Source organism: Alligator sinensis, unplaced genomic scaffold, assembly GCF_000455745.1.
Source record: "Alligator sinensis unplaced genomic scaffold, ASM45574v1 scaffold400_1, whole genome shotgun sequence".
Classification (NCBI taxonomy): domain Eukaryota; kingdom Metazoa; phylum Chordata; order Crocodylia; family Alligatoridae; genus Alligator; species Alligator sinensis.
The window spans coordinates 2,941,649-2,956,771 of NW_005841897.1; the positions used below are offsets into that span (position 1 = coordinate 2,941,649).

At 48.4% G+C, this 15,123-nt stretch overlaps 1 protein-coding gene across 2 annotated transcripts in view; it reads left to right on the forward strand.

The window, feature by feature from the left end:
• The window catches only part of MGAT5B (mannosyl (alpha-1,6-)-glycoprotein beta-1,6-N-acetyl-glucosaminyltransferase, isozyme B), a 183,375-nt gene extending 170,255 nt beyond the window's left edge, over positions 1–13,120 (forward strand). For both annotated transcript variants that reach the window (XM_025197428.1, XM_025197429.1), the window contains 3 exons: positions 9,261–9,335; positions 10,310–10,584; positions 12,524–13,120. In XM_025197428.1, coding sequence (XP_025053213.1) covers positions 9,261–9,335; positions 10,310–10,584; positions 12,524–12,722 — 549 coding nt within the window. In that variant the 3' untranslated portion in view covers positions 12,723–13,120. The remainder of the gene's footprint in view (positions 1–9,260; positions 9,336–10,309; positions 10,585–12,523) is intronic.
• The last annotated feature ends 2,003 nt before the right edge of the window (positions 13,121–15,123 follow it).

The window sequence follows — 15,123 nt, forward strand, 5'->3', positions numbered from 1 at the left end:
ACCGCAGTTTCTAGGGCTCAGTGCTTGACAGTGCATGGACAAGGAAGAAAGTTGGCTTCCACTCTATTAGAGCTACCAAGAAGGGGCTCAGGGAGTCAGTAGTAGGAGAGAAGAGACTTTATCATCTCTAGGTCACCCACTTGGGCCTGGCCGCAGCTCCATATGGCAGCATCTGTGAAATGAATGTCCGGTGAGTCTCAGCCTAGTTCCTATGTTAGGAATGTGAGAAGCAAGGATGATATCTTAGGGTGATATCTTTTATTGACCAACTAAATGGTTGGGATAAAGTTACACAAGCTTTCATATGCAAGACGTTCATGTTGATGTCCTAGTGCTGATATTGGAGTTCATTCTCAGGTCTTTTTGAGCAGTCTGCTCCACTGGTTTGCAGACCTGGGTGCATATGGAGAGCATGCGAGTAGGCAGGGCCTATGTCTTCAGCCTGGGGAGCGCCAGGCTGTAGACATTGCCCTGAGATGCCTTCTGACCACAGAGGAGTTCCTTCCATCTTGGGGTTGAAGGACCATGACAGATAGGAAGAGAAGAAGCTGGCACTTCCTCTAGTCGCTGCAACTATACGCAACCCCTCACTTCCCTGTGCTGTTATCCTGACCTGTCACATTTTTAAAGAAAAAATTGCCTCTGTCCCCAAATATAAAATCCAACATGAGCAGAGAGAGGGAAATGCTCTTTCCAGGTACAGCAGAAAGCCTTGCAAATGAGAGTGAGGAATTGCAGAAAGGTGTCTTTAACAGGCAGGGAGTACGTGAAGCTGTTTATGGGGTGCTGAAGGTCACAGGGCTCCTGGGAAGAGGAGCTTTGGGCCAGGACATGACCTCTGGAAGACTTTTGTGGAAATACAAATATTTTCATTTTTTTGGTCCAAATTTTTCCTTGAAAGTTGTTTGGAGTTTCCTTCCAAAAATGATAAAGAGGGCGCTTTTTCAGCCAACCGGTTTCAGTTTCCTGGACTTTAGGTTTTTTTGGATGACCCCACCTTCCTACCATGAAAGTCGTAAAAAACAGACATTTCTGTTCTGATGACAATAAGGTAGTTCTCATTAAAAGAAACAATTGTATCTGAATGAAATAGCCCAAGCCGCCTTAGCCATGGTCTCCCCAAAACAGTCTTACTTATTTTGAAAGCTAGCGTGAAGTATCCCTTGGGCACCCAGTATGTCACCCAGTGTGAGGTACCCCTTGTCCTGCCTTCCCACAGGAGGGTCTCATCACTGTCCTTTCAGCCTTTGCCCTGGTAAAACTCCAGCCCAAGAAGTATGGTTTTCATTGCTAAGGCCAGCCCTTTGGTTGCCTGAGGGATGCCAGGGGGATGGTGCCATGTAAGGCAGGCCTGTGAGCTCCTGGCTTGTCTGTTGATCTGTTCAGTCACATTTAATCCCCCACTAATGACAACTATTAAATACTGTCCCTTTGGTTTTAAGCAGAGAAAGGCCAATCTGGAGTGGCGGCTGGTGGGTTTAGTGTAGTGCTAATCAGGGCGAAAAAACAAATAGGAAGAAGTCAAGCCGCAAGTCACAGCAGATGAAGAACTCGGAGATAATGAGAAAAGTGACTCAGTGGGATGGAGTGGGATTCAGCGCAATAAGGGAAGATCAACAAAGCAGGTTCGAGTGCTGACGATGTTTACTGCATTAATCATGAGGAGGTTGGCACAGTGCCAGCTGCAGGGCTATTGGTGGTGAGTAATTTCATATAGTGCCTGGTCTCCTTCCAAACTTGCAATAGAAACCCTTTATTCCTCTGTGCCCTGACATCTTGAGCCTTCCGCTTTTCCCCCCACACACTTTCTTTAGCCTTTCTCACTTTTACAGCTATTCATATCTTCCATTTAAATGCTAATCGGTCTCAGCAGAGTGCCCATTTTACATACAGCGCATCTTTTGTGGTGCAATAAAGCTTAAGCTCCGGATGCTAAATATCCAATGAGTCTCTATTAGGCTTTTTTTTAATTTTCCCAAAGGTTGCAGGAGTGGGAAGTAGCAAAGGAGGAGGGAAGTGATTTATTGCTTGCAAAGCTGGGGGTGAGACACAGATCTTTCCTCCGAGGTACCGTGTTGGCAATCCTTTCTGCCTTGCACTGGGTCCCACCTATTTCCTGAGTCCTTCTGTCATTTATCCCAACTGGCCACACAGTACCTTTATAACAGGGGTTCCCAACCTTTTTTATACTGTGGATCGGCAAACTCAGTCAAAGAAATTTAGCGGACTGGGTATAGAAACAATCTAATTTAGACATTTGTGTTTAATTTACATATTTAAATGTATTTTTTTACCTGGGAGGTTGTGAGAATCAGATCAGGCTGGGGCACCGCAGCCACAGGCACCGGGGGACCCTGCAGGGGTGGGGGCTGTGCAGACGGTGGCCTGGGGGGACCCAGCAGGGGCCCCCTGGGAAGAAGGGGCTCCGCTGCCTTCCCTTGGAGCAAGCAGCGGAGCCGCCTCCCCACCTTGGACATTTCCCTGTCCACATCCCCCTGCTCCCAGCCACAGGCGGGGCTAAGGGGTCCTGCCCAGCCCAGGCCCTGGCACCTGCTGCGCGAGCAGCACCTTGCTGGGCACAACCATGGTGGTGGGAGCAGGACAGGGTGCACAGAGCTGGCTGCCTCCCTCCCAGGGCTGCCTACCCACCTTTACCCCGCACGTGACTGCTGGCAGTGGAAGCCACTCACCCGGGTGGACAGATGGGTCTAAGCCGGGGCAGGCAGGCGGTTAAAGCTTGCGCCACAACCTGGCAGCCAACCCTTTGCAGCCCCATACCAGGCCATGGCCCGGTGGTTGGGAATGTCTGCCTTATAAGAAAGTAGGTCTATAGGAGCTGGAAGAGCTGAGCCAGTCATCAGAGCACCTGTTATTTGACTCAGGTCTTGCCCCCATGACCAACCCATGGCCCTGATGTGGTCTCCATGAAGTCCTTCTCTGCCATCAATGGAATTATTGTTTTTAGGCCACCTGTCTGAGTGCACTAACTCGGAAGGATGCTTTTTTCATGCACAGTGCTGGAGCACCTGGCCAGATGGCACTTTCATTGCTAGGTAATAGATGAGTACACTGGAGACTCCTGGGGTCTCCAGGCTGGTTTGAATGCTTTATTAGCAATACCTACACTTGTCTTCCCCCGCCACCCCTTTTCTCCCCTCTCATCCCCTACTTTTCTGCCCTTTGTCTTCCTAATTTCCAGCTATTTCCTTTTTCACAGACAGCCTCTTTACTCTTTACTCACTTTTGGCTCCCCCCCCACACAAAAAAACTTTCTTTTCCCCTCCCTTCCCTGCTCTACCTTTTTTTCCCCCCTAATTTTTACCTATTTACATTCTCACTGACCTCCTGTCACACTTCTAGCTTCTCTCATTCCTTGGAGTCACAGAACAGCAGAGACTCCCTGTGCCTGAAGAAGGGAGATTGCGCCTGAAAGCCTGCAAAGACCTTTTTCCAACTACTCAGTTGGTCTAATAAAAGATATCACATCTACTCAAAGAACCTTGCCTGTCTTATTAGCAGTAGGCTTTTTTGCCTCTTAAAATTGTCTGGACTTGAGTTTCCTTTCAGAGTAGAACAGTGATTCTGCCAGATCAGAGAGTTCAATATAAAATATCTGTGCATCATAATGTTACTGGACAATGATATTCAGTAGACTTGCAGTATAGGCTACAAGTTGGGCATAGCCCCTAGATGGGCATACCATGTCCCCTCCCAGAGACTGTTGATGTTTTGGTTGGCTTGGTAGCTTTTCTCTGAACCTATTCTGAGCACCAGCTGGGGATTCTGCTGTCTTGCTTGTGTAGGGGAGAATAGTCTCCTTATATCCTCCAACTCTCTGGTGCATCCATGCAGAAGAGGTTGTGATTTGGCCTGGAACATCTGCCAGTAAAAATAAATGTGAGAAGCAAGGACGATATCTTAGGGTGATATCTTTTATTGACAAACCAAATGGTTGGGATAAAGTTACACAAGCTTTCATATGCAAGGCATTCTTCCATAGGTCTCTGATCATAGGAAGCTAGGCACAACATAGTGAAAAACCTTACGGGGGGAGGTGTAAGAAAAATTCTCAGACACAGCAGACATACAGTTAGCAAAAGAAAAGAAGCTGATTACTGGGAGGTCAACGCTATCAAAAGGGAGAAGGGTCATTCTTACCTTTCCTGTGTGGAGAGAATTCAGGAATTGGGTAAACTATAATGTGCCATAAACCTGGTTTGGTTTAGTTAGTGTTTAGTCCTTGACTCTTAGTGTCCAACCAGCGTATGTATTTTTGTTCCCAAGTTCACCTTTTACAGGTGTTAGGTAGATTTCCCTTGAGTACAAGGATAGTGAGGTCACAGAGGAAGTGATTGCTCCTAATGGTGTGTATGTCTCTGTACTTTGCATTTTTTCTGTGAGAGTTTGTTCCGTTGCATGGTTGCTGTTTAGTTTCCCCCATGTAGTTGGATCAGAACTGATCAGAAGACGCACCAAACTACAGCCTATACTGAACAAAGATCAGACCTTGAGAGAAATATTCCCAGCCCCTTTGCTCCTGGCTTTCAAACAGCCCCCTAACCTTGTCCAACTCATCATCAGAAGCAAATTCTCCACTGCCCAACAGACATCAAGTGGGACACAGCTTTGCCTTGGCAAGAAGCGCTTATTCTGTCAGCGCATCTCCTGTGCCACTGCCATCAATGGCCCCCACAACAAAACAATCAGAATTCATGGTTCCTGCACATGGCTTTCCCCAAATGTGATATACCTGATCCAATGCACCAAGAGACCTCATGGCATCTGCGTGGGTGAAACTAAACAGCAACTTCACACCAGAATGAACTCTCACAGAAAAAAAATATAAAGAACGGAGACATACATGCACCACTGGAGCATGCATCTCACAGAGCAACCACGCTCTCTGACCTCACTATCTTCTTGCTCAGGGGAAATCTATCTAACACCTCTAAAAGGTGAACTCGGGAATAAAGACAAAGCATGTAGCCGTGTTGGTCTAAAAGTACAAGCAGTCAGTGTGCTAGAGGTGATATCTTTTATTAGACCGACTAGACCGTTGCAAAAAACATTTTTCTTTATTTGCAAGCTTTCGGGCACACGTGCCCTTCCTCAGGCATAGGAGAATGCAAAGATTGCACTGAATTCGGGAACAAAAATTCATAAGCTGCCTGGACACTAAGAAACAACGGCTAAACATTGATATTGGCTTTGTGGTGCATTATATTTTACCCAACTCCTGAATTCTTTCCTCTCTTTTGACAGCCATGATCTTCCAGTAATCAGCTTTCTTTCTCCTGCTAATTGTGCCTGCTACTCTTCAGATTTTCTCTTACCCCTCCCTTCTGCTGTGTTTCACTGTGCTGTGGCTGGCTGCTTGTGATCAGAAACTCAAAACAGACTGTTCTGCATTCAAAAGCTTGTCTAACTTTCTCCCAACTATTTAGTTGGCCCAGTAAAAGTTATCGCCCTAAGAAACGCTTGCCTTTCACATAGTTTCTGGACCATCACAGCTACAATATCACTCTTGCACAACAGTAAAAGTAAATAGATGAGGCTAGGTCCTGACAGGCCCTGAGCATCTTGAATAACCATTGTTTGGAGATTTTTTTCTAAAAAGGTGCTGATCCCGCTGGATTTCCCACCAGCATGATTTCCCATTCTACAAAGTGCCCTCAAGTCCTACCAAGGTCAAAGGGAACTGCCAGATGCTCAGTCCCTCCAAGGACTTAGCCCATTATTGGGAAAGCTTATGGGCCAGTGCAGTTGCTGCTAGCATGTTTACCCCTCCAGGTAGCAATAATTTATCCCATTGTTCTGACTTGGCATCTCCAAGTCAAAGGAAAAGGGGGAAAGGACAAATCACACATAGGAAGAAATAGGAGTTGGGAAGTCCAGATGTGATGGGGCCGGGGACAGTGGATGCCAGCAGGTAAGGAGAGCTGACATCCTTTCCTTTGAAAGGAAAAGGCTGTGACTGAAGAGATTGGACTCATCATCCCAGGAGGGGCACCACAGACCTGTGTCTCAGCTCTGCATGCGTTGCCCTCTAAACAGGAAGCAGCATAGCCCTGTCCATACAGTAGTTTGGGCAGTCTGGTTCGCACCACTGAGTGATGGTGCCATTTAGCCTGTTTGCGGTACCATACTGATGTGGCTGTATCACTTCTGGTTTGGGAGGTAGCAAGTGCAGAGCAGCGAGGACACTGCTGCATCCAACCAGCTAGCGTTGGAGCCTGCCGGGGGGAAGTGGAAATCGATTCATTATCCACCTTGACTTGAAGCTATGAAACTATGACTTTTTTTCCCTTACAACTGCTCTGCACACTTTCTTCAAGGCCATCTGAGGGGGTCATTTTCTCAAAGTAGAGCACCTAACCGGTGCCAGAAGTGGGAGATTTCATTGTTTTCCTTTTAACTTAGTGGTGGTGGGAGATGCTCCCTTGACAGCACTAATGTTCAAGTCCCTGTTCCACAGAGAACATGGGCCATGCCTATCAACCAGAAAAGCTACCTTCCAGCACAGGTTACCTCCTCCTACCCCGTCCAGATGGCAGGATAGCCTAGTCTTTGAGATCTGTGAAATCTTGGCACTTCTCCTAAGCCTTCCTGCAGGGTTGCCAAATTCTTGCTAGTATTTGTAGTGTTTTTTTGTTATGGACACCAGAAACTGGGCTAATACCTGCCAAAATCATTTCACATAAGCCATCAAATAACTAGCTTATCTTTTGTGCCCACTCATTGGGTCCAAATAGGCTTGATTCTTGAGCACCTCTGTTGCATATATAGTAGTCTTGCTCTGCTATGTAATGTTTTAAATTTCTAGGTTTTGCACACGCACACACCCTACTCTTCAATTCCTGGGTCTGTCCCCCACATCTGTAACATCAAGGATTGCCCTTATTGTCCAGTGTCGTGCTCAGTCTGGATCCTTTGCTCTATAGTAATTGGATCTTTACTTCCTGGGAGAAAATTGTTCACCTCTTAGTGCCTATTTAAACCTTTCTCCTTTCAGACAGTCTTTTCTTGGTTCTTTATGCCACTGGAGCTTGCTTGTATGTTTGTATCTGAGCATTTGGGAGGTTTTTTTTTATAGCTGAGCAAATTTCTAGTTTATGCAGAGCTGTTATGACACCCATATCACAAGATCCCAGCAAAGCAAAAGATAAGGGGTCTTGAGCTTAGATTTCTTTTCTTTCCCAGCTAGACAAAGCCTTATCTGGGATGATGTAGTTGGGGCTGGTCCTGCTTTGAGCAGGGGGTTAGACTAGATGTGACCTCCAACCCTAATTTTCTATGAGTCTATGATTCTTTGTATCCAAGATTATCTTTATTTCCCAGATTTTCTTCCATTCCTGCCATAGCTTATCATATTTGCCAGTCTTTTCTTACATTTTCAGTTGAACATTTTTGCTAAAATAGAAAAGGGAAGTCCAGAATGAACCTGGCGATGACTATGACAATGATGACTGGTAGTGCTAGTACCATGAAAAATGTTGTTTGGTAGGGTTGTGATAGACCTATTTAATTTTCTGTAATGCTTGTAATTAAGGTGTCAAAACCCCAGTTTTCAGTGAGAAAACAAAGTCTGTGTTAGACCAAAAAACAAATCAGTAAAAAACATTGTGAAAACCTGATTACCTTGGGTGCTAAAGTCACCAATATTTTGCAGGAGTTTTTTTACTTAAAAAAAATAAATAAAGACCATTGTTCCAATGAAATCCCTGTTGCAAAATGCTTAGCAACTACAAGTATTACTGTTGTTCCTAAAATCCTGAGATGCTCCAGTAATGGGTGCCATGATATAACATTGTGCAATTGGTTAATGAAAAAAAGATCAGCCCTCACCCAGAAATGTTTGCAGTGAGAGACAACAGGTGGCTAACAACAAACAGATGCAAGGGAGGGCAAGGAAACCGTGAGACAATTAAGCTCAGTCTGCTAAGCAGCGGTCACAGCCATAGTGATAGAAAACTTATGAATCTATCATGCTCCCATTAATTACTAACGGGCTGATCAAAACCAGTGGTGTCCTGACGTCTCCCCTTCAGGCCCGTGCACAGATTCTTACGAGCTTGTCATCCGAAGGAGCATTGGTATTGTCAACGGGACAAGTTTAAGGACTTTTGCTGGGTGTAGAAAGGACTACAAACACATGCTGTTAATTCCCAGGATTTGTTTTGAATCTTAAGTGCCACATTACGAGCTCTGATCCTGTAGAAAAAAAGGAAGGGAAGACATGACGATGTCTCATTAAGAGCCACTTGTTCTGCTGTTCCCGTCTGTTGTTGGGGTTCCTGTCTTTCAAGTTCCCGCTTCATCCACATGCCTCCTGGTAACAGATGGCTGCTTGCATCTGCTGATGTTTCCTTCTGAACATTCCTGACAGGTCCAACATGATGATCACCAGCATCCCTGAGGATACTGGGCAAATGCCCAAGAAAACTCTGTCTAAGAGGCAGGCTAGAAGCCAAGTTCATGCATGTATCCAAACAGCAGACTGTGATAATGGTGCAACACACTCCTGAATTAAACATCCCTGGATGAGAGACACTGGAGACTTGCTAAGCAGCACCACTCAGAGATTTCCTGACCGACATTTTGCCACTGGAAAACGCTGATTCGTCAAAATCAGACGTGTCGATTTCTACTGGGGTTTTGTTTTTTAAAAAAGATCAAACCATTTTGAGCAGACAGACGTGCCCCTTGTCCAAATGAATTCTTCTTTTCCTAGTGGGTTTAAACTGATAAGCTAGAGAACAGAAAAGTCCATTCCAAAACGAACTGTTTCTATTTCATCACAGCAAAGGTTTTGAATTCACCCCAAACAATTTTGTTTTCCAAACATGTCACTTATGAAGAAGAATGGCTGAATTCATTCTGGAGCAAAGTGATCCTTTTCATGCCCCACTGCTACCCCTGGGGACCAGATCTTGTGCCATCACCATCAATCGTTGCCGATCTTTGGTGCAAGCAACAAGGCAGTTTTATGGACTTGTTGGCATTTGCCCATTTTATACCCAGCATTCACTATTCCCAGTATGGAGAATGTGCCTGGACATGAGGTTTTTGCCATTCCTGGCACTGTGGATGGAAGCATGTAAAGTCATTAGTAAATGGCTGTGAGAGTATTTGAGTATTGGGATTACAGGCAACACAGGCCTCAATGTAGGTGATGGACAGCAGAAAGCCCTCGGCCGAGGGGAGGGGAATAACCTTTCTCTGCTTGCTTATGCCTGTGTCCTATTGTTTCCTTTCTACAGGTGGACCCTTACCTGCCCTATGAATACACCTGTGAGGGAATGCTGGAGCGGATTCACGCTTATATTCAGCACCAGGTCAGTGACCCGTGCCCCATCCCACCAGGGTGTACACACTTGCTTGAGCCTTGATGCCCACTCAGTTACTCCCTTGGCAGCCAGTTACCTGGTAGGGGGGTGGTCTCTGCTGTTGTTTTCTTGGTTCTGATGGTGGATTTAGTGTTCATGAAAAATGAGGGTCATATGCTCTGCCTAGAGTCTGGTACCGTCACAATGAGAACTGTAAAAGTGAGAGTTCCTTGAGCTTCTCAGGTAGTCGCCCAGGCCTACAGCTCCTTCTGTTGTTGCTGTATTGAGTCATTTCTGACCAGGGCTTGGGCTGCAAAGTGCTGCTTCTATTTCAAAGTATGTTAGCAGACCCAGGGATAGGGGCAGGGAGCATGCACAACAGTTGTGTGAGCCATTCCTGGCAGGGGGGGCAAGGTAGGGAGTTGCTCAGGGATGAGGGACACCTTCTAGTTCTGACACGAAGCCTGGGGACTTAGGGGCCCTCCGTCTGTGGGACCCTGGGTTAGCTCCAGAGCCCAAGCAGAGCTGTGTGCATCTGAAAGAAACCTGGGGGATGAGTTAAACACCCCAGCAAATATTTCTCTTTGCTGTATGTGGCTCCTGCACCCCTGTCTTGGGAATCTATTGGCAGGGAGCTGCTTGGGAACCCAGCAGTGCCAGAAGAGAAGCATTGCCTGTGCCAGCAGCGTGGAGACAGCCCTTTGATCTCCCTGCTGCAAGCGAGGGCCACAGCTCCACCAGGTCAGGACTGGAGTCATTAACCGTGTCTGAGTCATAGATACTCAGCCTGTGGAGTCCCTTAGGCATCACCTTTGGGCTGGTGGAGTGGGCCTGAATGATTTATCACTGAGCTGCAGGCAGCTGCCTGTAGACCCAGCTGCAGTGTAAAAAAAAAATGGTGTTTCTGGAAGCTCTTCCCCGCCCAGGGGTTAACCCTTCCCCTCCCACCATACTCGCTGACCTAGGCTTTTCTCTCCTGCCAGGATTTTTGTGCTGGAGCTGCTGCTTCTCTATCAGCAAAGCCCGGCAGCCATGCTATGCAAAGCTCTCTGAGCCCCTTCACCCTGTTGCCCAATGCCAGCCACCTGATGTGGGCACGCAATGCCAGCAGCAGCCCCCAGGCCTGGCCTCCCATGAACTCCATGCAGGTGTGGGTGTCTGAGGTGCGGAGGGCCTGCACCGAGACCTGTCAGGAGCATGGGCTGGTCTGCGAGCCAACGTTCTTCAAGTTCCTCAACAAAAAGGACGTGTTTCTCCAGTAAGTTTTGCTTTTCCCCCCCTTCTCCTCTCTCTCTTCCTTGATGGGCTGATACCAATACTCTTCTACTGCCCCCCAGTCTGTGGAGCTCAGAAATGAATTCCTTGGCTCTCTCAATACTCCTTCTGGCCAGGAGAATGGCACCAGCCCCATCAAAAACAGGAAGCTGGTTGACGCTTCTCTTCAGTGCCTTTCTCCCACTGTTGCCCTTCCAGAGGTGGTTGCTGATGCTGGCTTGTCCCTGTTCTGACATGCATTACAGGTGGACAAACTGAGGCACAAAGAATTTAAAGGGCGGAGTGACCACAGGGCTAGCCAGAGTCAGCGAAAGCTGTAGGTGCTCAGTGTCTCTGAAAACCAGAGCTAAAGGCTGGGGAGATCAGCATCCCACTCCAAGACAGATTTTCCTCGGGGCCCCTATGTAAGTCAGTAAGTAAGTGGCCTGAGTTTCAAAGCCCTGTGGCACAGAGCTCCCTGGAGGGGTCTCAGTGTGAGTAGATGGTTTCCCTTTGAAGCAGGTGGCCCCAATTGGGTGTTATTTGGAACAATTTGGCCCCCTGGGCCACACACCGATCCCGCAGCAGGACAGAAGTTGAACCCAAGTGTCCCGTCTCGCAAGCCCTGATTCTGCTCACTAGACAGCACTGCCTCTTCTCGCCCTAGAAGGCCAGCGTGTCCTGTTCGGTGTCTGGAGTTTTGCTGTGTTCTCCTTTTTGCATTTATGTGGTCAGTTGCCGGCCCCCTTGTAGGCCAGGCAGCCGGCTCAGGCTGCTAGAAATACGGGGAGAGGCCTGTCGCTTCCGTGCTCGGTGCCCAAATGGCTTTCTGGTGCAAAATAAATGTTAGATTATTCAGGCACCTTTCTCTCCCCCCCCCTCTGCTTTTATATCTTTCTCTATAAAAGTACATTTTGAGCTCACAGCAGTGAAGTTTTAATAGAGCATAAATCTGCCAGCCGATTCCGTGCTGCGCGGTGGACAATTAAAATGCAAGCATTACCATTTCTGTCACGCTGGTCAGGCAGGCAATTTGAGTCCTAGTGACATTTTTATATGATAAATTAGAGCTGGAGCTCGCATTCCACTCGCTCCTCGCCTACTCCCCCCCCCAAACCGCCGTTTTAGGGAAATGGCTGGTTCGGATTCACTAGTTCAGATCAGCATTTATTAGAGATGGAAAGTATCTGGAAATACCCAGCAGCCTTGCGCTGACCAGAGGAGATGCCAGCCTTCCAGCACCACCTGCAGGTGTGAGCATGGGCTGGAAGAAGCAGGAGGCTGGTTGAGACTTCTCTTCAGTGCCTTTCTCCTGCTGTTGCCCTTCCAGAGGTGCTTGCTGATGCTGGCTTGTCCCTGTTCTGATAGCCAGTCCCTTCCAGCTGTGAGACCCACACAGATGTGAGATGTGGATCTGCATGTGCCTCATGTCAGAGGACTGCCCTCCAGAGCCGAAGTGAAATCAGTAGGGAGCCTGCATGCCCATCTGAGAATGGGAGGTGGCTCATCGCATGACTTTGGGGCCAGCCGTTTAGGTTTTGCCTGCGGTTCACATAGGTCACACAGATTTCACGCATGGGTCATGCTGAGCACATACATTTCACGATGGAGCTGCTTGAGCCATGCTGTTCTCATGTGCTGACAGGACAGGTAACTTATGTCACACGTAGTGTACATGTGCTTACAGTGTAAACCGTACGTGAATCAAGCATATTGTTTTAATGAGCAAGGCTAACAAGTGCTGTGACTTTCTAAGCAGGAGGCTCTGTGAGAAGTTCTGTAAAGGATAGAATAGGGTTAAAATCCCAAACCCTTCGCCTCACCACAAGAGTAGTTGCTCCCCCCGCCGCCCCCCATCCAGTTAAACATGGATCCATCCCCTCGAGCAAGAATGGGACATAGTTGCCTGCAGTGAAACTCAGCTGTGTGTGTTTGTTCACCAGGCTTAACATCGCCTGCGACAGCACCGAGTACGAGATGAACCACCTGTACCCAGCTGTGGCCGAGAACGTCCGGGAGTGCTACCTCCAGAAGGAACCGCTGCTCTACAGCTGCGCCGGCTACAGCACCAAGTACCGACGCCTCTGCCCATGCCGCGATTACCGGAAAGGACAAGTGGCTCTGTGCAGGGACTGCTTGTGATCCTGCTCCCGAAGCCTGGCAGCGTGTGTTGCTGCACACCATGTGCAATGAGTAGCTTTTTCTCAAAGCTTCTGCAATACTTGAGAAGAGCAGGACGGGTCCCTCTTCTTGGAAACTCCTGTTGAGACTTGGATGTCAGCCTCTGTGGGTTGTGTGTCTGCCAGTCGACCGTGAATGACCATTGCCTGATGTTGGGTTTTAGTTTTATTTTCCCCTTGAGAAACATCTCCCACCGCCAAACCCACCTGGACCTCAGAGGAGCTGGGAGGGACCCCTCAGCCCTATCAGAAAGACAAGGCACCAGCAGCCTCCAGTTTGGGGTTTCATCCTCTTTTAACATCCTTGATTTGTTTATTTATTATTTTTTAAATCTGACGAGCAGTAAATTAAAACAGAAAAACCACAGTCACAGTCTTCCTGGGCAGTTATTTGAAACCTTCTCACTAAAGTTGCTTAAGCACAGGGGGCAGTCTTGGAAGGCCTAAGTGCCAAGACACAGCTGCAAAGGTGGCTGCACCTGGGGTCCTTTTAATGTTTATGAAGTGAAGGGAAGGACATGCAGGGATGGACTCTTACACCTGGAGTCAAAGATGGACACTGTAAGGGAGGGAGCCGCGGCCCGCTGTGTGGTTCTCCAGCTCCTCAAGCAATGTTACTTTCCCAGATGAAGGCCTGGGCTCTATCAGCCAGTGCTCAGCATCTCCCATCACTTGGTTGCACTCTGAGCTGCTGTGAAGCTTGGTTTATACATATAAGATGGGCTGACCTCTGGCAGGGTAGAGTGGGCACAGCTGGCTGGGAGTCACAGTTGGGGTGTGCCAGGGCCTGGCACTACCTTACCTTTGAGGGGGCAGTCTGGAACACAAGTCACCAAAGCCTGATGTGCCAGGATTGGTGCTCAGCACATCAGCTGGCAATCACCTTTGTGTACCTGTGCACAGTCCACAGTGAGCTGGGGTGGAGGAAGGGACAGGCAGGGAGTTGCACCATGCTGTCCCAGCAGTGCGCTGGCAAGAGTTTGGGTGAGGGGGATCTGAGATGGATCACAATGGGTATTGCTCCATAGGCTGAGGCCCATTATAAAGGGACTAACCCAGTGTGCACATCTACATGTGCAATTAATATGAACAAATAAACTCTGGCACAGTTTGCACTGGAGTTTATTGCTCCCTGGTGTGCCATTTGCACATGAACCCAGGACTGCAGCACATTGAGCCAGGTCAGGGCAGCCTTGGCTGACAGGGGATCTCTGGGGGTCAGCCTGCCAGCCCAGGGCTGCTCCAACCAGGCTCAACGTGCTACAGAGGGGCTGGCAGGGGCACAAAGGTGCCCCAGTGTGGGGCTAGCTAGCAGGCAGCCCCCACACTGAAGCACCCTAATGCCTCAGCCAGCCCCATCAGCATCTACACATGCATTGCGGTAGGGTAAATAACACCACTGTAGGACAGTCCGTGTGTTTACAAGTACTAACCTATGGCGGTGTTTATTAGTTGCTGCAGCCTAATAGGGCTGCACGTGTAGATGCTGAGACTTTACTGCAGAGCTAATTAGGCAACTGGAGTAAATGACTTGGGTAGATGCATCCAGGGAGAGCAACACTGATTCTGTCATGCATGTGCTGCTCCCAGGCTTGTGAAGTTGCCAGAATAGCCCTGGCTGCACTGAGCAGGAGCCCATCACACCACCTTTCATGCCATGTGGAAGTCATTGTTGCTACCCAAACCCAATAAGGTCTTGCTGCTTGGGGAGGAAGCACAAAGTTTGCCCCTTCCACTGGGGCCCACAACCCCGAGAGCCTGGAACTTATCCCAGGTGCTTCCAGTTGGTACCCACTGTGTGCCTGCAAGGGATGAGATTTGGAGGGATGCCTCTGCCACTTCCGTTGTGGAGTTGGGGTGGCTGTGCCAAGGCATGGTTAAGGATTGGATGTTTTGCTAGTGCCAGCATGGGATTTGGGGTTGGGGCTTCCCCATCCTCTCTATAGGCACCTCCAGATGTGGTCATGACTCTTGTTGACGGTGTTAGAGGGACTGAGTTCAAATTCCAAAGAACCCCTGGTGATAGCAGGATCCATCCCTCTGGGAGGCAGCATAGATCTGTGGGTTGAGCATTGGCTGGATACACACTCCCTGTGTGCCCTTGGGTAATTCACTTCATTTCTTTGGGCCCCAGTTCCCAATCTGCAGGTGGGAACAGCAGCACTGCTCTTTCTTACCTGAAGGGTTTGGAGGTCCTTGGATACTCTGGTGGAAGAAGCCACTAGGCTATTGCCCTGGAAGAAGGGGTACATCCAGCCTGTGGCCTGTACTTCAGCTATCCTTGCTGTATGAGGCTGTCACTGCCAGTGTGCAGCAAAGGGTCCCACCTGGCCAAAACATCAGTTAAAGCCAAATCAATGAGC